General features: G+C 34.5%; 3 protein-coding genes and 1 pseudogene across 3 annotated transcripts; 1 reads left to right on the top strand and 3 right to left on the bottom strand.

The window, feature by feature from the left end:
* Window positions 1-2,350: 2,350 nt before the first annotated feature.
* On the bottom strand, window positions 2,351-4,044 carry LOC106375272 (aquaporin PIP2-7). Its single transcript, XM_013815142.3, has 4 exons — window positions 3,641-4,044; window positions 3,268-3,563; window positions 2,794-2,934; window positions 2,351-2,704 (listed from the first exon to the last, which is right to left on the bottom strand). Exons 1-4 carry the CDS (start codon window positions 3,927-3,929, stop codon window positions 2,585-2,587), a joined length of 846 nt encoding a protein of 281 aa, XP_013670596.1. The 5' UTR covers window positions 3,930-4,044; the 3' UTR covers window positions 2,351-2,584.
* A 7,867-nt stretch (window positions 4,045-11,911) lies between these two features.
* Window positions 11,912-15,364, top strand: LOC106372777 (annotated as a pseudogene).
* Window positions 15,365-15,677: 313 nt separating this feature from the next.
* LOC106375273 lies at window positions 15,678-17,446 on the bottom strand. The gene is made up of 2 exons (XM_013815143.3): window positions 17,037-17,446; window positions 15,678-16,693 (listed from the first exon to the last, which is right to left on the bottom strand). The coding sequence occupies exons 1-2, from the start codon at window positions 17,322-17,324 to the stop codon at window positions 15,893-15,895; spliced, it is 1,089 nt and encodes a 362-aa protein (XP_013670597.1). The 5' UTR covers window positions 17,325-17,446; the 3' UTR covers window positions 15,678-15,892.
* Window positions 17,447-21,326: 3,880 nt separating this feature from the next.
* LOC106375274 (probable BOI-related E3 ubiquitin-protein ligase 2) lies at window positions 21,327-22,523 on the bottom strand. Its single transcript, XM_013815144.3, has 2 exons — window positions 22,179-22,523; window positions 21,327-22,106 (listed from the first exon to the last, which is right to left on the bottom strand). The coding sequence occupies exons 1-2, from the start codon at window positions 22,302-22,304 to the stop codon at window positions 21,615-21,617; spliced, it is 618 nt and encodes a 205-aa protein (XP_013670598.1). The 5' UTR covers window positions 22,305-22,523; the 3' UTR covers window positions 21,327-21,614.
* Between the last annotated feature and the right edge of the window lie 521 nt (window positions 22,524-23,044).

Genomic DNA, 23,044 nt, shown 5'->3' on the forward strand with positions numbered 1-23,044 from the left:
AGTGAGAGCAAAAATTTTAACAGTAGATGACATCAAAAACAAATTGGTTGTCGCTTGAAATCACCTTGACAACGAACGAATCTTTGTGATGCTTGTTTTTTTTTTTTTGATAATTCTTGACGAATAATTGTGAAATAATAAAATCATTTCAAAGTCGCTTGCTTCCAAAGATAATATGGTTTATTTATTACAACTTGCAACATTGCTGTTATCCAGAACCTAGAAAGGAACTGAAAACAAAACCCTTACGGCCCAATTTATATAAGCAGTGGTCCCTCAGCTGCTTAGGTTAACAACAAACTTCAAAACGAGTGGACTATATTGGAAGCTAACAAGTAACAAGAAGAGATAACAAAGAACAAAAAAAAAAAAAAGATTATAACGGCTAGGCTACTGTTGTGGTCCCTTCTCTCTCACTTCTCCGTGTCTCACTTTACTGAAAAGACGAGACGTGACATCGTTTCTACCCCCTCACATACGTGATTGTGATCGTTTTTAGAAAAATTACGGTATATTCGGATGTGAAGTTGCCCATGTGTGATGATAATTAGCTAATCGACACGCGTTGAAAAGCTGAGTGCGGTGGAGAAATGGGTTTAATGTCTCGTTTCTTGTTTATCTTATTCTTATTTTATTCCTTGACTAATACAAAAAATATTGATATAGTCTTTCTTTATTTAAGCTTAGTATATTAATTTTATTAATCAGAAGAAAATACTAAAAAGAAGGGAACTTTTTTTTTCTTAGCTTTTGGGCCTGTTTGTTTCTTCATCTGGATGGACCATCTGGATGAAGATGAGAGTTTTGTTGGTTTAGGCACTAAAAGTGCAACTCATTCAGATGGATCATCCGGATGACTTTTGAAAATTTAGGCTTAATTTTAAAGTCCATTCAGCTGAACCAATTTGGATCATTTGAATGGAGATGGTTCATTCAAAATGGTATAATGTCTATTATACCCCTAATGTAATTCAGAAATTATAAACCTAAACATAATATCATTTTTGTCACAAACGAAAACTGACAAAACTACAAAAACACTTTCTCCCGTGCTAAAAACTATTTTTTCACGCCAAAACCCCAAAACGCATTTTCCCGCTAAAATTGCAAAAAAATATTTTTCCGTCAAAATTGCAAAAACGTGTTTTTCCGCAAAAACCGAAAACATGTTTTCATGCCAAAATCACAAAAAAAAAATGTTTTCACGCCAACACCCCAAAATACTTTTTTCCGTCAAAACACAAAAAACATGTTTTCCCGCCAAAGTCGCAAACCGCAAACCGCAAACCGCAAACCGCAAAAATGCGTTTTCCCGCCAAAACCGTAAAAACGCGTTTTCCCGCCAAAACCGCAAAAACGCGTTTTCCCGCCAAAACCGCAAAAAATGTGTTTTCCCGCCAAAACCGCAAAAGCATGTTTTCCCGCCAAAATCGCAAAAATGTGTTTTCCTCCAAAAACGCAAAAATGCGTTTTTCCGCCAAAAACATGTTTTCCCGACAAAACCGCAAAAACGTGTTTTCCCGCCAAAATCGCAAAAATGCGTTTTCCCGCCAAAATCGCAAAAACGTGCTTCCCTCCAAAACCGCAAAACGTGTTTTCTCGCCAAAAACGTGTTTTCTCGCCAAAAACGTGTTTTCCCGCCAAAACCGCTAAAACTTGTTTTCTCGCAAAAACCAAAAATTTGTATTTTCCCGCCAAAACCGAAAAAATCATTTTCCCGCCAGAACCGAAAAATCTTGTTTTCCGCCAAAACATAAAAAATGTGTTTTCTCGCTAAAATCGAAAAGACTTGTTTTCCCGCCCAAACTGCAAAAAGAAAACTCGTTAATTTTGAAATAATTCTAATGTAAATATATTAAACTAAATAATTAAATGTAATATAGTTAAAATTAATATTAAACATATGATTAAATCAACACAAATATATTTTGGTAATTTCTTTACTAAACTCATTTGAATGGAAATGAAAATAAAGAAACAAACATAAGATCCATTTAGATGATTCATCTAGATGAGCTATGTGGATGGACAAACAAACAATCACAAAAATCTGAATGGATCATTTGAATAGATCATACAAATGAATCATTTGGATGAAGATGGCAAATGGTGAAACAAACAGCCCCTTTATCAAGAAAAAGTTAATCATGGCAAAATGGAACCCAGTTTCGGTGGAACTATCGAGAAGAAGACTAGAGGATATTGATACCGAAGACCCACCATACCTCTCCCACGCCAGACCATGGTTCAGGCAAAATTTATATTGGACGCTTTATATACGCTTTTAACAAAATTTGTGAAAACAATTAAGTTTTAAATTTGGAACGATCACACTGTTTTGAACTGGATGTAGAGAGAGAAGGATATAACTAACAAAGGATGATGATTCACAAGACACAGCAAACTAAACTACATATTGAAAAGCTAACAAAGTGGGTAGGAAAAAAAAAAGAAAAAAAATCATAAACCCATTTCATAATTAACATAATCAATCCACCAAACTTATAAGCTCTCTCTCGCTAACACACAAATAAAGCAACAAATAAAAATAAAAAGCATAACGAAAGATGTTTCATCACATTCATCAGTTGGTTGCATTGCTTCGGAATGATGCCAACGCCTTAACTGCTGCCGCTCTCAATATGTATTGATGGTAAGCTGCTGCTGCTAGTGCTCCCACAAACGGTCCAACCCAGAAAATCCACTGCAAAACATTTCATCACCAAACATTCATTTAGACAAAACATTAGAAAAAAGCAGTAATGATGATGTATAAGATAAAAAAATACTTACATGGTCATCCCAAGCCTTCTCGTTGTTGTAGATAACAGCAGCACCAAAGCTTCTGGCTGGGTTGATTCCAGTTCCAGTAATGGGGATGGTAGCCAAATGCACCATGAACACAGCGAATCCAATTGGGAGTGGAGCCAAAACCTATTCAAAAACAAAACAACAAAGAAAGTTTCAAACTTTATTAGAATCTTTACTAACACAAACCTACTTGAAACTAAGACAAAACATTATTTAAAACCTATACAAAAACAAAACAACCAAGAAAGTTTAAACTTTATTAGAATCTTTACTAACACAAACCCACTTGAAACTAAGACAAAACATTATTTTTACCGTAAGAGATTCAAACTTTATTACCACCCAACAGAGAGATTCAAACATTAACAGAATCTAAACAGACCCATTTGAGATTATACCAAACTTTTATCATAAACCTCCAAAAGATCTAAACTTTATCAGAAACAGAACACTTACGGGGATGTGAGAGTCACGGGCGCTTCTCTTAGGGTCAGTCGCAGAGAACACGGTGTAAACAAGAACGAAAGTTCCAATAATCTCAGCTCCAAGAGCAGTACCCGTGCTGTAACCGTCGGCTACAGTGTTAGCTCCCCCACCGAGAGTGTTGTAAGGAGTCTTCATGAAAGCTTTCACGAAACCCACACCACAGATAGCTCCAAGACACTGAGCTATCATGTACCCAACAGCTCTCACCAAAGACACCTTACGCGCCAAGAACAGACCGAAAGTCACAGCTGGGTTAATGTGACCACCTGCCAACAAAAAAAAAAAACAAAGAGTTAGAAAAACACTTAATGAGACGTAAAAGGAAGAGTCTTTAAACACTTACCAGAGATGCCGGCGGTGCAGTAGACGAGGACGAAGATCATACCACCGAAGGCCCAAGCGATTCCGAGCAAACCGACGCCGTCGCAAGGACCGGTTTGCTTCTTGTGGCCGATGACGGTGGCTACGGTGACGTAGAGGAAGAGGAGTGTGGCGATGAACTCGGCGATGAGGGCTCTGTAGAAAGACCAAGACTTGAGCTCTCCCATGTCGAGAAGGGGAGCTGGTGGAGGGTCCACGTAGTCTTTCCCATGGCTGTGTGTTTGTCCCTCTTCGCTCACTTCTTTCGACATTTTTTTCTCGTTAGACAGCTATGGAGTTTTGTCTGAATTGAGTAAGAAGGGTGTGTGAAGACGACAGTCTCTCTCCTCTGCCTTTTAAAAGGGGAAGAAAAGAATCTTGCAGTGCTCCACGGATAAGCCGAGGGTGTTTTCGGTATTGTGCTTGTGTTTTAAAAAAAACATATTCAAATCTTAACAACTCCGCTAAAAATCATTACTCTGTACTGATAGCATCTCAAAAAGACAATCTATCACTTCAAATTTGAAGTTTTAAATAGTGAAACTCTGAATTTGAAGTTTTATATTTTTATTTGCATTTTGGTCCCTCCAACTACACATAACATTTATGATTCATATAAATATTTTCTTGTATATTGTTTTAATCTTTATAAAATTATATCTCATAAATATTTTAAGTTTTATTTACAAAATCTAAGTTTTACACATAAAATTAAATAAAACTTTAAAATAAGATTTAAAATATTTAAAATTAGATTTAGACAACAAAAATATACAAAAGAAACTTAACAAAAAAGCTTTTAAAAAATTACATAAGACATAACTATTACACAAATTTAAATATTACAACACCACTAATAGTCAGGTAAGTTTGATCTGAAACCTTCAAAATTTCTAAATATTGACCAATTTTTGTTTGTATAACTGAAGATGGTTGTTGTTGTTGATGATGTCTTGTCGTACAATTTTTTCTTGTTCATATTGAATATATTCACGAGTATAAATATCATCGATAAAATTTAGTCATTTAGCAATATTTTATGTTTCTTGTTTTATTTTTTTGTTTTAATCTAATGTATTTACAAGTATTAATATTACCCGATTTCAACAATTTTCATCTCTAATCTACAAATTAAAAATGAAAAGAACCATTTTTACTTCAAAATGCACTAGTAGATCTTATATGCATTACGAAAATCACTTTACGGAATAATATGATATTTTGCTTGAAGTTTAATATTAATTAAGTTATTTTATTTAAAATTTTATATTTTAATATAATATAATATTAATTAATATTATGTAATATGTTTATATATGTGCTAGTTATTTACAAAAGTTTTATGAATTTAAATTAGTTATGAAAAATATAAAGATCATATTATAAAATAAAAATAATTTTGATGTTGAGTTCGAAGTTTTGATTTCGGAGAATAACACTTTTAAACTTTGAGTTTTGAAAACTTAAAAATAGAGTTTTTTAGATGCTCCAATGGTGTGTTAGTGGAAATCTTCTTGAGTTTTCGGGAATATAAATGTCAGTTGATTACTTTTAAACTACTAACATAGTAACAGTAATTAAATGTGTCGCGTTGAAGGTAATAACGGAGAAACAAGAAGGCACTATAGTTCAAATTTTTATTTTTAGTATTTAGAGTATATGATAGTTATTACACGAAATCAAAGGTGGGCTCTACGTGCATGGACAAAATCTTCTGCTGTTTTCGAATTGTTGATTTTTTTTCTTGCTAATATATAACAGTAAGATAATAAAAACAACTAAATACGCGAGATAATAGATAGTTAGAGCCATGCGTTTTGTGGTTTTTGCGTAGTATCTTTGGTTAAATTATTTGAAAATTTTGGATATAAAAAAAGAGAGTAGAAGGTCGTGGGATCCAGATGGACAGGCAAGCCATGTGAGGTTAATGATAGAAATGAGGTGTAAGGTTTTCTCGTCAGCCTGTCATCCAACTTTTTTGCTCAACCTTCTCAACGGTTATCTTTGTCTCTTTTCCCAATCTCCTTTTGGGCAACTTTCCTTTTATATTTATTTACCATGTTACATATGTTTAAGTCAAATGCTAATTTTCCAACTGATTATAAAATCGAAAGCAGGTACGTGAAATCGGAATTGTATGGAAGCATAGAAGCAAGTTTTTCAAAAAATTAAAAGGGATGTATGTATTGGAAGCGTATATCCAATATATATATATAAACATAAAAAATATTTAATAAAACTTATGACTAAAAGTATATGATTCAAAATAAAAATAAACCACTTCTTCATTTTTAATAATTTTATTCCTTTGGTTGACTTCGTATTTTAATTATAAAAATACTAATAGATTAAGCTTATAAAAATATAATCAAATTAATTATTTTTAATAGTTCACAAATATCTATCACAATATATTTGAATTTATATGCAAAATTTATTACAAAAAAAATATTATGCACAAAGATAATTTATAGTATTAATTATATATTTGTATATTTTGTATTCTCTCTATTTTAATACTATTAATTATATTCTTTCTATTTTAATTCTATATAAAATAAAATATAACTTATATTTTTACTTATTCATGACATTGAATTTTTCAAATGGAAGTGTGATTCCTAAACAGAATCGTAAGTAAGCTTCCAACGTGTTTTTAAAGAAGTATTTTTAAAAGCGTAATGGAAATGAGATTCTGAAAGCTTCCACAAGCTTCTGATTCCAATTCCGGTTACAAAGCGGGAAGCGAACGTCTAACGAAGCTTTCGTGCTACCTTAGTTTTAGCCATCTAAGCTACTCCCTTTGTTTCAAAATACATGAAGTTTTAGGATTGTGCACAACTATTAAGAAACTTATTTTTTATCTTAAAAGTATCATTAAAATATAAATTAAAAGTTATTCAACCAATCACAAAACATATTGCACAATATCATTGGTTACACAGTTTTTGATAAAGTTAAAAAATGCATTGATATATGAAAACATCGTCTATTTTGAAACATCAAAAACTTCGTAAAACATCATCTATTTAGAAACGGATGGAGTATTTGTTAACAGCTACATGCAAAATAAGAATAATACAATAAGACATTTTTTGGGGTTAGAGGTTAAATAACATAAGAAGACATAATCAGTGGTAGCTAAAAGAATCATTTATCATACCCAGAAAAAGAGGGAAACTGAATTTGATGATGGTGTGTTGCACCTTTGACAAAATTTGTAAAGATCAAATAATTCATTAGTAGATGCTTATATTCTATATGCCGATTAAGATTCTAACGAAATTTGTTCAAGTGCTTTCCTTAAAGTCTCAGAGAATATGTCTGTATATCAAATTTGAAAATCAGGTCTAAAACTCGAAACCTACCAGGCTTTCTGCCCATACGAAAAACATATACTTGCAAATTATCATGGATTACTTTTGCACTAAGCTTAAGTGGGTTATTTTTGTGTGTTACACTACACGTATTCATTCGTCCATGAGCGGTGGTTAGAACTAGGGATAGCATAAATACAAATCATTAGCGCAAGAACTAGCAACTTCCCTCCAGTTAAAAGAGGGAACCAACGGATATAAGAAATAAGGCTCGTAGTAACCAGTCCCAACGGATCATCATCGTTTTGGTCCGCCTCGACTCCAAAAACCAAGTAGATTTTCATTTTATTTGACAAAAAAAAAAACTAAAGTAATATAAATTATTAATTCTGTTGCCAAAAAGTATACAATATGATGGTACTATACTCTTCTGCTTTCGATTTATATATGTGAATACAACATTTGTCCTTATCCTCCCAGCTCTGATCAACTTTCTTTGTATAACATCCATTATTAAATTATTACCTAATCACTTTCAATTATTAATTCTTAACTTTTACGCAAATGTGAATGATATATTAGCATGTAATGGAAATACTTTTGCTTTCTATGATACAGGGATAACTTTCATTAATATTTATCGTGCAAGTATATAGTACATCAGAAATATTTAATTTGAAATTATGCTGTCTTTGCGACATAAAATGCCCGGTCGCTGTGCAATCATGGAAACTGATTATCATTTTCCTCCTTTTTCATGAATGTGTATGCGTTTTCTTATAACATAATTACATTTGGAAAATTAAGCAAGCTTAAACATATTCACGTAATTTTTATCGTCAAATCGTATAGGCCTGACTCATTATCTGTATCTATATACTCAACTTGAAATTGATCAAGCCAAAGCTATCTGGAGTCTGTATCTATATACATATATAATTTAGACATACAAATAATCAACGGGGTGTTAATGTGTTTTAATATAATCCATGCCTCATTCAAATCTCCGTGGTGCAGAAGAGGTTGGATATCATTGCATGTGAGAACGAGTCATTGTCATATTATTCATATCATTACATTAATTCGCTGCATATCCTTTTAGTTATGTTTGTGATCCAGACAAGAAAGAGCTTGATATTATTATTATACATCCTGATGAACATCAACTATTTAAATTTCATAAACGATAATCACTAATAATTTGAGTAAGGAAATGACCTACCACAAGGGCAGCCTTGCTTGCCAGTATTTATCTCCAAAACTTCCACGTCACTATTTCCACATCAGTTGGGCAGAAGACAGGTCAGATCTCTTCCTTTCATCCACACATATACGTGTATCATATCTGGTAACGCCTAGATTGATCCATAAGATTTGTCTTTTTCAGAATTTTTTTTTTGTTTTTAATTCACATCCAACGGCCACTACTTTTAAGTTCTAACGTAAACAACTTTTGAACAAATCGTAAATTATTTATTGCTTTGGAGAATTTACCAATGCTTTCAACGGTTCAATTATTGATTGACACATAATGTACTTTAATAAGCATTGTTTATACATAATATATATTTACTCTGTTTCATTTTAATTATCGTTTTAAATTTGAACACATAATTTAAAAAATATATTTAATTTTTCATATTTTCAAAATAAAAACATTATTACCAATACATCTAACCACATTTAAACTAATAAAAAAATAAACTGAAATAAATTTTGTATTGAAATTATAAAACGACACTTATTTTGAAACGAAAATTTTACTTCAGAACGATAATTAAACTGAAACATAAGGAATATATGTTTAATACGTGGAACATACGGTAAGTGAATAGCGAATATTGTACGTTCATTCTGTGGATTGTTCTCTAAATAGTCCTTTTGTCGTTTGATAGGTATTTGTAACTAATGTGTAATGTGCGGAGGCGTGCTTATGGTGTATTGAAAAAAACATTCACTTTAGGTCCCCAAATAATATTATTTTCTTTAGAATCCCAAAATTTAAAATAATTTCTAATCTAGTTGTTTAGATTTATTTTCTAAATGTATATTTTCCACGAAAATTGAATAACTCACTTTATGAATATATGTATTTTTTATATGACATAATATATCATATTTACGTAATAAATTTATTTTTGTAAATGTTACACTTGTGTATTTGGCGAATGTGATATATCCTATTAGAAAATTGTTTTCACGATAACTGTATGTAAGTTTATTTTTAAAACTTGCCGTAGGCCCCTAAAATCTTTCGCACGGCCTGATTATGTGTATGAAGCTAGCTTAGTGATTCTTGTTTTTGTATATATACACCAAAGAAAAACATAGAACATCATTAAGCCTGACCACTTTTTTTGGGTTACAACTTACAACATTGCATATATAATTTCATTTGCGCTAAGAGTTTTCATATAATAACACATCATTTCAAATGGTATGTCTACACCTTAGTTTACCACTTTTAGATTAAGTGTGTGTATAAACAAAGTTCTTTGTCCTAATAAACTTGGGTGTTCCTCAATATTTTAGATTTTCTGTTGTTTTCTTCAATTATTTTGTTATAATTAATAAATAAATAAAAAGTGTTGCCTGTGACAAGGGGAATTTTAGTTGAGCAAATGAAACGTTTACAAGCTTCTAGCAACAACTTTTGGAGGTGGAGAAAAAGCCTGAAACAGCCGACCAGAGGAACTAGAAAAGTCTTTGTATCTTTTTCTTTTAGAAGGACCTGGACGAAGTGAGACAACGTGAATCTTGGGAAGAAGACGAATAAAGCCTACTATTAGAGGCTAAGCCTGCGCACGGATCGCATATCCGGGTTTTTGAAGATATTTGTGATTTGCTTCGTATGTCACGAATATCTAATTTTTTGATTTGTTTTGCTTCGGAAAAACGGATATCCGGAAAATAAATAGATATTTGCGGATATTTACGAATACTTACGGATATCTCATATGTTTTCATTAATACAAATAATCTTAAAATTTTGATACAAATTTGTTTTGTAAAATAATTTTTTGCATGATATATATGATAAAATTAAAAGAAGTAGTGAATCTACATATTTTGTAAATTTTTTGAACTTAGTTAACAATTATAATAACAAAAAACTTAAAAAAAATTATAATTGTCATAAATGTGTTCTCTTCCTTTTATGTAATACTTTTATATAAGTAATAATGTGAATAGAATTTATCAAATCATATGTTAGAATAATAATTATATAATTTTATACATTAAAAACTTTAAATATAATCAAGATATACATGTATTTATATATTGATGGATCAGATCGGATATCCGCTTCCCAAAATTTTAATATTTGTGATTTGCTTCGGAAGTTTACGGATATCCAGAATTTTCGGATCGAATCGAAACAAATAACGAATTGAATCAAATCTAACGGATAAAATGCCCAGCTCTATTAGAGGCTACTACAGCTTGTAAAACCAGTTAATGACCAAGACAGATGGTTGCCTAGCCATTTTTATCACAAAAACAGCATAAAGCTCAGCATATAATTGATACTCTCAAATAACAATATCAGCTGTTTGCAGACAACATATGCGGTCTAATTGATCATGGGCTTGATTCAATTATCAAACAAAAATGTGGCATGTGGAAAACTATTTACCAAGAACCTTCTCACTTTACTATTTGTTTGAAATTCGAGAAACCGGACGTAAACCAGGATTATACATCTAATGATCCCATAAAAATGGGAAATAGTTGTTAAAGCGTATAATTTTAGTAGTTGGCCCATTTCGATATTCCGGCCCATTTAGATATCCACACATTGCATTTCTCTCATTTTGAGCCATAGTCTATTCATAATGGGTTTGTATCATCCGAAAATCATATAAACTTCTGACAAGGCAAAGAGGGGTTCGGAGGTGTGGCCAGTCGGGAGTTGATAATCTCGTCTCGCCGCATATCCCAAGGGCCAAAATCATGAAACAATAAATCAATTCAAGAGGGCATATTCTCCCGCCAAAGGCGTTCACATTGACCAATCACACGTGGAACCCAAAGAACTATCCACGTCATCAAAAACCATACTAAACCACTTGAGGTTTCTGATAAAAGGCCAAAAGAACCGGATAAGGAACCGCAAATCCGTGACGTCCTCAGATATTCTTTCCTTACTTTTCTCCAAATTGCAAAATGCAGTATTTGTTTTTGTCTTCCTACCATACAAAATATATTTTTGACAATATCATCCATCCTGGGTTCGGCTTTATCTTAATTTGTCTTGGGAATTTAAATTCGGATGACATTTTGTAATTTTATCGTATAGTTGAAGGTACAGTACGTGTTATACCACACCACAGCCATTGTAAAGTTTAAAAAATCTAGATGTAAATTGGACATAAACGAATTAGACTTCATATAAATGAATAATTTTCAGAAGCAACCAAAAAAAACTATGCCAGAATTCATCCTCGATTCATAACGTAGAATAGCTTAAATTGTAAGATAAGTTATATTCTGTTTTGATGGAGTTGACTTTATTATTATTCCACGTTAGGAAAAGAATATCACGTTAAACTTGAAAACGTGATAATCAAAATTGTATTCATTTGTAGCAAAATCAAATCTTGTACCCCATATTTTCCCATTATATTGATTAATATGAGCTAGCTACACATTATTCCATTACTGAATAACAATTGACTCGATCATTTTATTGTAGCTGAAATATTCGTACAAGAAAGAAGAATATATCCTTCCAAAAATGACAATTAGTAGAAAATCAATTTATATCTATCAATCTCGTGAGGTTCCTGAACTTATCGCCACTATAAATAATAATTTATTGTAGCTGAAATATTCGTACAAGAAAGAAGAATACATCCTTCCAAAAATGATAATTAGTAGAAAATCAATTTATATCTTTCAAATATTTATCTGAAAATAAAGAGAAAACGATAACCTTTAAAAATTCCCCCGCGAAAAAAAAAAAATAGAAAAGAGAGAAAAAGGCTTTAAAGCGCAAAGGCACACGCCATTTATAAATAGGGGAAGCAAATATTATAATTATCAGTTTATCACCATCATCACCATCTCCTTGTCCTAAATCTCTATCTCTCTCTCTCTCTCAACGAATATGGATCCTTACAAGGTAACAACTCTCTCCAGTCTCCCTTTTCTCTGTCACTAACTTGTTCGTCTTATGTGTTCGCGTCGTTTAAAATGTTGTTTTAGCTTTGGTATTGCACCCGTGCGCGTCAGTTTCGTATTCTTAGTCTCTATAACTGTTCGATTGGTGTCGATGAGGATGTTTGACTTTCTTCTAGTCGAACCTGTGAATCTAATCCGATTAATGCAAATGATTCTGTCTCTTCCATTTCCCTTTGTTGGTTACTTGAAGTTTTATGGAGATTCATTTATGTCATCACGGTTTGACTTGTGATGTTTGTTGAGTTGATTATTTTGAATCATTGGTTGATTTTGATGAATGATGATTTATTATTGCAGTACCGGCCGGCAAGTTCTTACAACTCTCCATTCTTCACCACCAACTCTGGTGCTCCTGTATGGAACAACAACTCCTCCATGACCGTTGGACCTAGAGGTATATATCTTACTATGGATTAGGCCTGGGCATAAAATCCATAATCCGAAATCTGAACCGAACCAGAACGGAAAAAACCAATCCGTATCCGGTCCGAAATGTAAAAAATATCTGAATGGGTCTTGTAAGATGGTACAAAACATATCCGAACCCTAAATGTTATTGACCAAACCCGAACAGGTAACCCGAAAAACCAGAAAAACCGAAAAAACATCCGAAGAAACTGATCCGAATATCCAAAATAATATATAATATAATTATATGAAACATGAATATATACTTCAAATCTTCCATTTCATATTTATTTTGATATGGTATCTAACAATAAGTATTTAAAATTAAAATAACTACCTTAAATAGTTAATTATATATAAATAAGTATATATTTCTTATGTTTTGCTTTTAAATTTTAGATTTTATTTCGGGTATATCCGAACCGATCCGATATAACCCGAATCCGAATGATATATGATTACTTTATGAGTTTTATGACGTGATACAAAACCGATCCGAACCCGATGTGTTATATCCGAACCTGGCCCGTACTTGCAAATTTACTAGAATGGTACCTAAGAGTTGTTATAAAAGAGAACCGAAATCCGAAAACCCCGACCCGAATGCCAACGGGTATCCGAACGCTCATGCCTACTATGGATGTTTCATCATATGTAATAATTAAATAAATTTAATCTACAAATGTTTGTGTTACACTTCTAATTCTGTTGTTGTCTCAGGTCCCATCCTTCTTGAGGATTACCATCTCGTCGAGAAGCTAGCCAGCTTCGACAGGGAGCGTATACCCGAGCGTGTGGTTCACGCTAGAGGAGCCAGTGCTAAAGGTTTCTTCGAGGTCACTCATGACATCTCCAACCTCACATGTGCCGACTTCCTCAGAGCTCCAGGCGTTCAAACACCACTCATTGTCCGTTTCTCCACCGTCATCCACGAGCGTGGAAGCCCCGAGACCTTGAGAGACCCTCGCGGTTTCGCAGTCAAGTTCTACACTAGAGAGTTACTTTATTCTTTTCAGCACAAATGATTATGACGGCGAAAACCTAGTCTGTTCACTATGATCTAGTGTTAGTGTTTGTGTGAATATGACGCTGTCTTGCCATGATTTATATGAATGCTCTTTTATAAAAATGGTGCAAATGATTCGTTCTTTGCTTGCAGGGAAACTTTGATCTTGTCGGAAACAACTTCCCTGTCTTCTTCATCCGAGACGGGATGAAGTTCCCTGACATGGTCCACGCCCTCAAACCCCAAATCTCACATCCAAGAGAACTGGAGAGTCCTTGACTTCTTCTCACACCACCCTGAGAGCCTCAACATGTTCACTTTCCTCTTCGACGACATCGGCATCCCACAGGACTACAGACACATGGAAGGCTCAGGCGTCAACACATACATGCTCATCAACAAATCCGGCAAAGCTCACTACGTCAAGTTCCACTGGAAACCAACTTGCGGAGTCAAGTCTCTATTAGAAGAAGATGCAGTCCGTGTAGGAGGAACCAACCACAGCCACGCCACTCAGGACCTTTACGACTCCATTGCTGCTGGGAACTACCCTGAGTGGAAGCTCTTTATCCAGGTCATTGACCCTGCTGATGAAGATAAGTTCGACTTTGATCCTCTCGATGTGACCAAGACCTGGCCTGAGGATCTTTTGCCTCTTCAGCCCGTTGGGCGTATGGTGTTGAACAAGAACATTGATAACTTCTTTGCGGAGAATGAGCAGCTTGCCTTTTGCCCTGCTATCATTGTTCCGGGGATACACTACTCTGATGATAAGCTGCTTCAGACGCGTGTCTTCTCTTATGCCGATACTCAGAGACACCGTCTTGGACCTAACTACCTTCAGCTGCCGGTTAATGCTCCTAAATGTGGTCATCATAATAATCATCATGAAGGGTTCATGAACTTCATGCACAGGGACGAGGAGGTATGTGATATGATAGTATCATTATCTTTATATTGAATATTATCTTACAATATTGTTGGTACAGGTTAACTACTTCCCATCAAGGTATAATCCGGTTCGTCATGCTGAGAAGTATCCAACTCCACCTGCTGTCTACGCTGGAAAACGTGAGAGGGTCAGTAATCAACTCAAACCTATGAAGACTTGTTCACCCAAAAGAACATATGATCTGAAAGTTCAGTGTCTTTTTTGCAGTGTGTTATTGAGAAGGAGAACAACTTTAAGGAGCCTGGAGAGAGATACCGTTACTTCCCACCTGAGAGGTAGTCATTGTTTGTTTTTTTTCTGATATACAATGCATAATACATGTTCTTAATGTTTTTTACGGTTTGATTTGGACTACAGGCAAGAACGATTCATCCGTAGATGGATTGAAGCTCTATCAGACCCTCGCATCACACATGAAATCCGCAGCATCTGGATCTCTTACTGGTCTCAGGTATATATAATCTGTAGATCTATCTTAGAATCACTGATCCTCTAAAGCCACAACAGTTAAAAGTTGTGAAAGCTTGTAACATTTTGAAAATGGTTAAACTATTTGTGAAAACAGGCTGACAAGTCGCTGGGGCAGAAGCTGGCGAGCCATCTGAACGTGAGACCAAACATCTAAGATGAGTGAAAAGGATTCTTGATTGGTCCTTGGTTCTAATAGGCAGAGAAGATAATATCCAAAGAGGAGGGAAAAATAGCAGATATGCCATAATATAATCTTCACCATGTGGATCTTATGTGCTATGTTGTAATAGTAAACCTTCTGTGTTGTCTTTTGTGACTTTAGACTGGTCTCATATTTATCAGAATAATACATCAAAGATCTATAATTAATAATCGGTGTTATTTGACAAGAGCTTGACAAACGTCTAGAATTTAGATTCATAACATACTCAAGTTTATTACGCTAAAACGTTAAAAAAACCACATGGTCAAAGAACTGCCAACAATAGTCCTATTAACCCATGTTCATGGAGAAAAGGGTAGAGCAAGTATGAAACGATAAAGACAACAAAGTCCATAGAATCTTTACGTCATTTGTGTGGGTCTAGACACTTTAAGTTGTTGTCAATATGTGCTGTTGAATTGGCCACATTTAAGAAACGTTGTATCAAAGTCAAGAGTTGTTAACTGTAACACATGATAATCAGAGAAAAGAATTCATTTGATAATTAAGAAAAAAAAAGGTTACACTTAAATCCACTTGTTTGATAATTCAAACCAAAAAAACCAAACTTGTCTTAAAAGAAAAGAAAAATAATCACGAAATAGTCTTCTCCGAACAGAGTTCAAAAGCAAAGATTATGAGATTGTGTTCATACAAGCAACTAGCAAAATGAATAAACCAAAAAAAAAACTTTCTCAGTAGAGGCTAAAACCGAAGAAAGGGCTGATGACAATCCCCAAACCAAGACCGATAGCAACCAGAGACGAAACCCAAGTCAGCTTCTCCGTGATCCTCGGCACCTTCTCTTTCAACGCCTCACTACAAGACCCTATAAACGCCGTGTAGCTCCCCATCGCCACAACCGTCCCGACCAGAAACATTATCAGAAACGCAGACCCTGCTATCCGAGACGGCAGAGCCAACGCAGGCAACACAATCATCAACGCATCAGGCTGAAGCCCGTGAACCACTCCAGTCGCGAACGTAGCAAACCCTATCTTCTTCTTTTTAGGCAGCGGCGGGGATAAAGCTTCTTTCTCTGTCGGCACCATCCCGCTCATGTCGGTTTCCAACGCCACGCAAGGCTCTGGAGCCTCCGAAGCTTCTTTGATCCCCATGGCGCCGATGATGACGAGCGTCAGCCCCACGATTCTTGTCCCCCAAGTCTGCAGCACCTCGATGTGGAGGCGGTCTTTAAGCAGGAGAAAGAGTAGGCCGAAGATGACTTGGCCAGCGTCGTGCCCGCATCCCCAGAGAGCTCCAACTGCAGCGCTCTCCATTTTAGTGCGTCCGATCGAAAGCGGAGCTAGAGCAGCGAGGTGATCTGGTCCTGAGAGAGTATGCAAACAACCGGCGAGGAAGCCAGTCCAGGCGCTTGCTAGCCATCCGGTTTTAGCTGCTGTTTGGAAGCTGGCGAAAGCAGGTGGTGCAAGAAGAGGGTTTAGCAGAAGCGCAGCTACTGCAGAGATTAGTATCACCGTTCCAGTAGATAATGTCTGCAAAGAAACGCCCATGAAGAATGTAACACACACACATACACAGATCATACAAAGATCTTACAAGTTCAGAGAGGCGTTAACAACACTCTGCCCTTATCAAATAAGTTACAAAGTCTCAACCTTTGAACCTATTTGAAATGAGTTACAAAGTCTCAACCTTTAAGGTTGAAGAATCCTAAAAACTAAAGAGAACCTGATTCCAAACATATAACCCTACAAAGACTGGAGCTTTTTTTCAAATATTCTTGGAATCTTCTAACTATATTCCCAATTTCAATTCCCATCCTTTATCTCACAACGAATCAGATCAAAACCCTAAACCCCCAAAGAAAGTCATTACCTTTCGTTTCTCAGAAACTGCCCCCACGATCCGCTGGAGAGATCCAGGATTAGGTTTCGATTCCCGAGAAGAAGGAGGCCCATTCAAGGAATTGATAGCTAGATTACATCTCTTAGGCGTACAAGCCGACTGGTTCCAGAAGCTGCTGCAGGAAACTGAGCTGACTCGGCGCGAGGAGAGGAAGCCGAGGGTCGACGAGCGGAGACGAGGGAGGAAAGGAGAAGCCCTCGATGGGAATTTGGGAGACGAAATCGTGGAGGAAGACGGTGGTTGCAGAAGCCTTTCCATGGCGTCTTCTCCTTCCACAAAGCTCCGAGTCTCAAAAATTGAGGGAGTACGTGCGCTTCTGTTAAATGGATATACGATTTTTTTTCAAAAAAAGTAATTATTTCTTTATTTCATTACAAAAAAAAAATAAGAAATAAAATTTTGGGGGAAATAAATCACGGAATCGCATAAGCTTTGTATATAAGGGACATATTTAATTTCGAATATTCGATAGTTTAGGAAGTAAATCTAGTCGACAATTCTTATGTAAAAAGCTGACTTACCTAACATATATGCTTACATTTTTATTTTTTTAACATACCAAAGTTAGATCTAACTTAACTATTTAAAAACTGAGCATTTTGATATAACAACATACCCTTTTTTTTTGGGGCAACTTAAGGGATTTCATTGAAAAATAAGATGTTTAAGAGTTCCAAACCCATGGTCTAGCCCATTCGATCGTAGGTTATACAAATATGTAATTTACTTTCAGGCCAATGCACGATAATGCAAAAAGCATACTATACATATAGTGATCTGACCTTTATTATATAAACAAGAGCACTTTGATATAGTGATCGAATGTATATCATAAAGTTCCAGAACCCATGGTCTCGCCCATTCCATCGTATGTAATTTACTTGGCGAACAATAAATGATAATGAAATTGAAATGTCAAATACTTCGCCTAACAAAGGAAAAGTAAAGCAACGAGATATGGAATCCACGTTGCAGACTTTTTCTTTTTTTTTTCTCCCTTCGCTCGTCTCGTCTCTTTAGGGCAGCATTAACGGGGACGCTTAGACAACTGCTAAGGGGTGGGTTCCATGGTAAAAGAGGAAGTAGCGACGCCAAAGACGCTAGATCAAGCGCCGTGTTTTTTCAGTGTTTGCACTGTTCCACGGGTTCCACTGACACGTGACGGTCCGCGATTAGTTCGTTTTTTTTTTAAATCAAACAAAAAACTAAAAAAAAAAAATTTAAGCACCCCAAGCATTAATGGTGCTCTTATATGATTTTACCTACCTACATATCCCCTAACAACCGAAGTAAAATTTTCAATATCTTATTCGTTTCTTATATTATATCCTCCAAATTATTATATCGAGTTTGGTATATATATGTACGTGCGTTGCGTATAAATATAGTGGTGCAGTCGTAACTCGTAAGTCAATAATCAAAATGTTTTATGAGCTTACAAAGGCTTCTACGTGGCCAAATATGAAATACGTGAGCATAATAACTATCTATAACATTAACGTTTTGGATAATTGCAAATAAATACCTCAACTATTTGTATTTTCCAATACTTTTTTATTTGCAACTATACGAGTGTGGTCGCACATCGGCCGCACATGTCATAGGTTTTAAGAATTATATTTCTACGACGATAACAAACAACACGTATGTTACAATTACGAAGAGTTCAGCAGCTAGAATACATCTATTTTATAGAAGAAAAAAAAAACAAAAGTAGGCTGGACAAAGGCAACACGCACATTAAAATAGCTTAGTTAATTTGAAACGATCTAAAAATTAGATCTTGAATCTTATAGGTTTAATAGAGTAGTGGAGGGATGTAATTTGACTGTGTGCGCGGATACGAGTACTTGAATCAAGCTAGTTAAATAAATGTAATTCTCATGGTTAGTTTATAACTATTGTGGAAAGACTTAATTAGTTGTTCTTTGTAATTTACTATTTCCAATTGTCTACTGCCAAGAGAAATATGAAAATGTTGTGCTCCCATGTTGTCAAGAAGACGTCGTAGCAGAAAGAACATTATGGAAACATCAACGAGTGCATGAGTGGGGTTGAGCTCGTCCAACAACAATTATGGAAACCAATGGGCCGGGCCATGGTCAATTTGTAATCACACACTCTTGTCTCTGTGAGATTTGAGGAAGGTAAAACTGGAACAAAAACTAGAAGAATAGGGATTATAAATCTTGATTAGGTTTATAGCTTTTCGGCTTTCAACAAATAGTCGAAAGGTAGGCGGCTAGTTTGGGCCTTAGACATAGATGAGTCAATACTATCTTTTATAATATTAAAACAGAAGTCAAAACATTGATTCATGTGATTTTTAAAAAAAATTAAATCTAATGGACATATTTTTAGAAAATCATGTTATATTTAATCTTTAATCTTATCATTTAAATTTTAGGCTTACCAGAAATTTTGATTGGACTATCAATAATTAGATTTAAACAATAGATGATACATTGGATTTATAGATAATATAAATTAAATAGATATAATTTAATGTTGTAATATTATACCTCTATATGATAAATATTAAAATATTTGTCGATGTTAATTTTAAAATTATAAAGATTTTTTTTTAAATAACAAAAATCATATTATCTAACAATGATAATTTTTACTACCTTAAACCAATTAAAACAAATTTTAAACTATATTTTAAAAATTAAACAAAAACTAAATGTTTAATTATTTACTCGATAATATAAATCTATGAAGCGAAAAGTTTAATTTTTAAAAAAAATCTAAATTTGTGAAATGTTACAATATCTTTGAATTTGACAATAAAACAATATTTTACTAATCTTTATGTATATAGTTACGATTTTAATAATGAAATAATAATCTGAAAATATATATATAGAAGAATCTCTTATCGCTTTGAACATTCTCCTGAGTTCCTAGCCCAAAGAAAAAGACAAGGATGAGTTGCCCGATACAAATACATGTGAAAGTTTGAAATAATCTATTTAATAAAAAAAATATACAGTAAACTTATTATGTTTTAAAAATTGATAGACACATATATATTATAATATATATCAATTTAGAATTAAAAACAAAATATTTATATAAAAATAAATAAAAACAAAAATCCGGACGGTTACGCGAATCGAAATCTAGTTATATTTTATTAGCAAAGCTAATGGCACGAAACACATTACAAACTACAAGGCTACAAAAGTATATGTTGCTGCAACCCTAGATCAAGGCCGCTGAGCTCTATAGTTTAGTTGTTTTATGTTAAATTCTATATAGTTTTCCAACAAAAAATTGATAGGCTAGAAATATATACACGACTCTGTACACACAAACTGAAGAATCTTTTTAATGCAAAAATCTCTCGAATTAGCATTTGAAACACTCAGTAACAAAAATCCATGGGTAATAGTGTCGAACACATGAACACAAATCTATCACGTCTATGAATTTTTTTACCACAGTTGATATTCATAAATATATATCACAGAGGTTACAAGTTATTCCATTATAAGTTAATCAAGTAGTGATGCACAAGATCTCCAACTTTGATAATAATCTTATTGCGTTATTTATTGACAGATTGTGAATGGTAAGTATAATAGTACAACCTATACAATAAACTAGATTACGTTATCTAGAAAACATAGGTAGCACAGATCTGTCCAAACAAAGATCTAGATACCATGATGGAAGAGGGCTCAAGCGTTTCTGTTTAGGAAAGCGCGAGACTCAGTCCTATGGCAGGCCAAATTGTGATTCTCCCCTACTTTCAACTTTGTGCTCTCTTGTCACCGTACTATAGTGTATTGATTATTGAGCACCCCAATAATACCTCCAGCTTCTTCCAATACGCGTGTCTACGGACTCTACTCCCACCTCTTTTCTCTATTTTACTCAAATTCATTTGTTTTAGTTATTTTGTTGGTTTCACAAAACAGAAAATATATTTATAAACATTGATACGAAATATTTTTTTTTTTTGTCAACTGATACGAAATATTTTAATAGATTGAATATGTGTGTCAGTTGATAACTATGCGGAAGCATTTTATCCGAGTTTAAGAAAAAATAGATAAATAAAACACTGAAATATGTAAATACTAATATATGTGAAAATTTCTTTAAAAACAAGATTTGATCAAACAAAATAAATCAAATAAGAAATGAATTCAAAAATTCATCATATAGAAGGAAAATATATGGATTATGTTCCATCAAAATCCAGAAAAAATCTTTTTAAAAGATTTGATGAGACAAAATGAACCACATAAGAGTTGAATTAAAAAATTCATCATATAGAAAGAAAATATATGGGTTATGTTCATAAAAATCCAGCAGGATTTCATATTTCCATTGGATGCAAAAGAAACAAACAAACAAACAAAAGATTTTTTTATTTTTTTTTAATAATCCTAATCAGAATTTACTTCTTGACAACCTTTTCCTCCTAGTCTAACTTTCCCTTTTTACCCCTAAACTTCTCGAAGACCACCATTACTTCCCTGCCACGTCAGCTCCCCGGTGTAAAAACCTCTCCGTTCACCGGGAAACAGTTCTCCCCTAGAAAGTAATAATGGCCTCGATTCTATTCTTCTTGGGAGTGCTACAGATCGGACAAAGAACAAGCCCAGCCTCGCATTCCGTGCAGCAACAGAGATGCCTACACGGCAGAAACAGCACTCTCGTCTCTCCGTTAGACCCACAATTCAAACAAGAACCACTCATCATCCTCTTCCCCGGAACACTATCATCTCCTCCGCAGCACGACCCTTCGTCGTCGTGACACGTCACAGCTCTCTCTTTCACCTGTTCCAGCGTCGAGCTAAGCGTCGCGACCGTTGCTTCGTTCTCGCGAGCCATCCTCTGCCACGTTTGATTCTCAGCTTCCATTCTCCTCAGCAGATCCTCGAGCTCCACGTTCTTGCTCAGCGCTCTCGACATCTCTTCTTCCTTCCGCGTCATCAAAACCAAAGCTTTCGCCTCCATTTGCCTCAGCAGCGTCTCCGTCTCTTGCCTCCTCTGTTCTCGCAACGCGTATCTCAACCTCTCGCTCTGCCAAAAGATCAAAACTTTATCAGTGCCCATGTTTTCAAAACATCAAATAATGATTTTGATATTACGAACCTGTGTTCTGATGAACTGGTCGATCTCTTGCCTCTCTTTCTCCATAAGAGCGTCTAAAAAGCTCTGTTGGTGGCTGAAGTCTTTCTGCGTCTGGAGATTGTTATTGTTCATGTACAACTCTTCCATACCGATTTGGTTGACGTTGAAAAAAACAGAGAGAGAAGTAGAAACGATCTTTCTTGATTATTAAAGACTTTCTCGGGAAGTAAACTTTGGTTTTTCGATACAATGATGCATGTAAAGGCCACCTTATAAATATGTGTTGATGAGAATCGAAGAAAAGATGAACGGAGTAAAGTAGCTGACAAACTTGAAAAGGAGAGAGAGAGAGGGAGAGACTGTTATTTTATATATATAGGTAAAGTTTATAACTTTTGGTTTATGTTTAATATTAGCGATAAAGAAACGACGTACACATGCTGATTATGTGACTGAACTAGTATCTTTTATCTTCCAAGGTCAGAAATTTTGCCAGAGCCGTTTTGTCTTTTGTTTAGTTTTTTTTTTCTTAATTGATGATTTCTTGGCTTTTTCGATTTATGTGAAAAGGATACTAGTCCAAGTGGAATTATGGCAGGGCACTGTTTTCTCTCTTTTTTAAAAAATTTAATTTTCTCTGATTTTAAATTTATTGTTTACTCTGAATTGGTCAGTTGATGTTCCTGAATAATATGATATTTTACTATTTTCTTACCACTATTTCCTGTCATTCTATTTATGAAGTAATTGTAATTTTCTTAGTCAAACGTTGGCCGATTTACCAATTATTTTGTTCTTGAATAGGTTACAACAGCCATATTCAAGAAAATCATATCCAAAACGTTTTAGTTGACCGCTGAAAATTTTCTCGTCAAATATGGATTAGC

This window comes from Brassica napus, chromosome C1 (genome assembly GCF_020379485.1).
Source record: "Brassica napus cultivar Da-Ae chromosome C1, Da-Ae, whole genome shotgun sequence".
Lineage (NCBI taxonomy): Eukaryota > Viridiplantae > Streptophyta > Magnoliopsida > Brassicales > Brassicaceae > Brassica > Brassica napus.

Bases quoted from the DNA above. Each gene is read 5' to 3' on its own strand.
- LOC106375272 (XM_013815142.3), bottom strand. From the start codon at position 3,929: ATGTCGAAAGAAGTGAGCGAAGAGGGACAAACACACAGCCATGGGAAA. The intron at 3,564-3,640 runs GTAAGTGTTTAA...TTTTGTTGGCAG, and splicing joins CTGCACCGCCGGCATCTCTG to GTGGTCACATTAACCCAGCT. The intron at 2,935-3,267 runs GTAAGTGTTCTG...GTTTTTGAATAG, and splicing joins CCCGTGACTCTCACATCCCC to GTTTTGGCTCCACTCCCAAT.
- LOC106375273 (XM_013815143.3), bottom strand. From the start codon at position 17,324: ATGGAAAGGCTTCTGCAACCACCGTCTTCCTCCACGATTTCGTCTCCC. The intron at 16,694-17,036 runs GTAATGACTTTC...GTTTCTTTGCAG, and splicing joins CAGTTTCTGAGAAACGAAAG to ACATTATCTACTGGAACGGT.
- LOC106375274 (XM_013815144.3), bottom strand. From the start codon at position 22,304: ATGGAAGAGTTGTACATGAACAATAACAATCTCCAGACGCAGAAAGAC. The intron at 22,107-22,178 runs GTTCGTAATATC...ATCTTTTGGCAG, and splicing joins ACCAGTTCATCAGAACACAG to AGCGAGAGGTTGAGATACGC.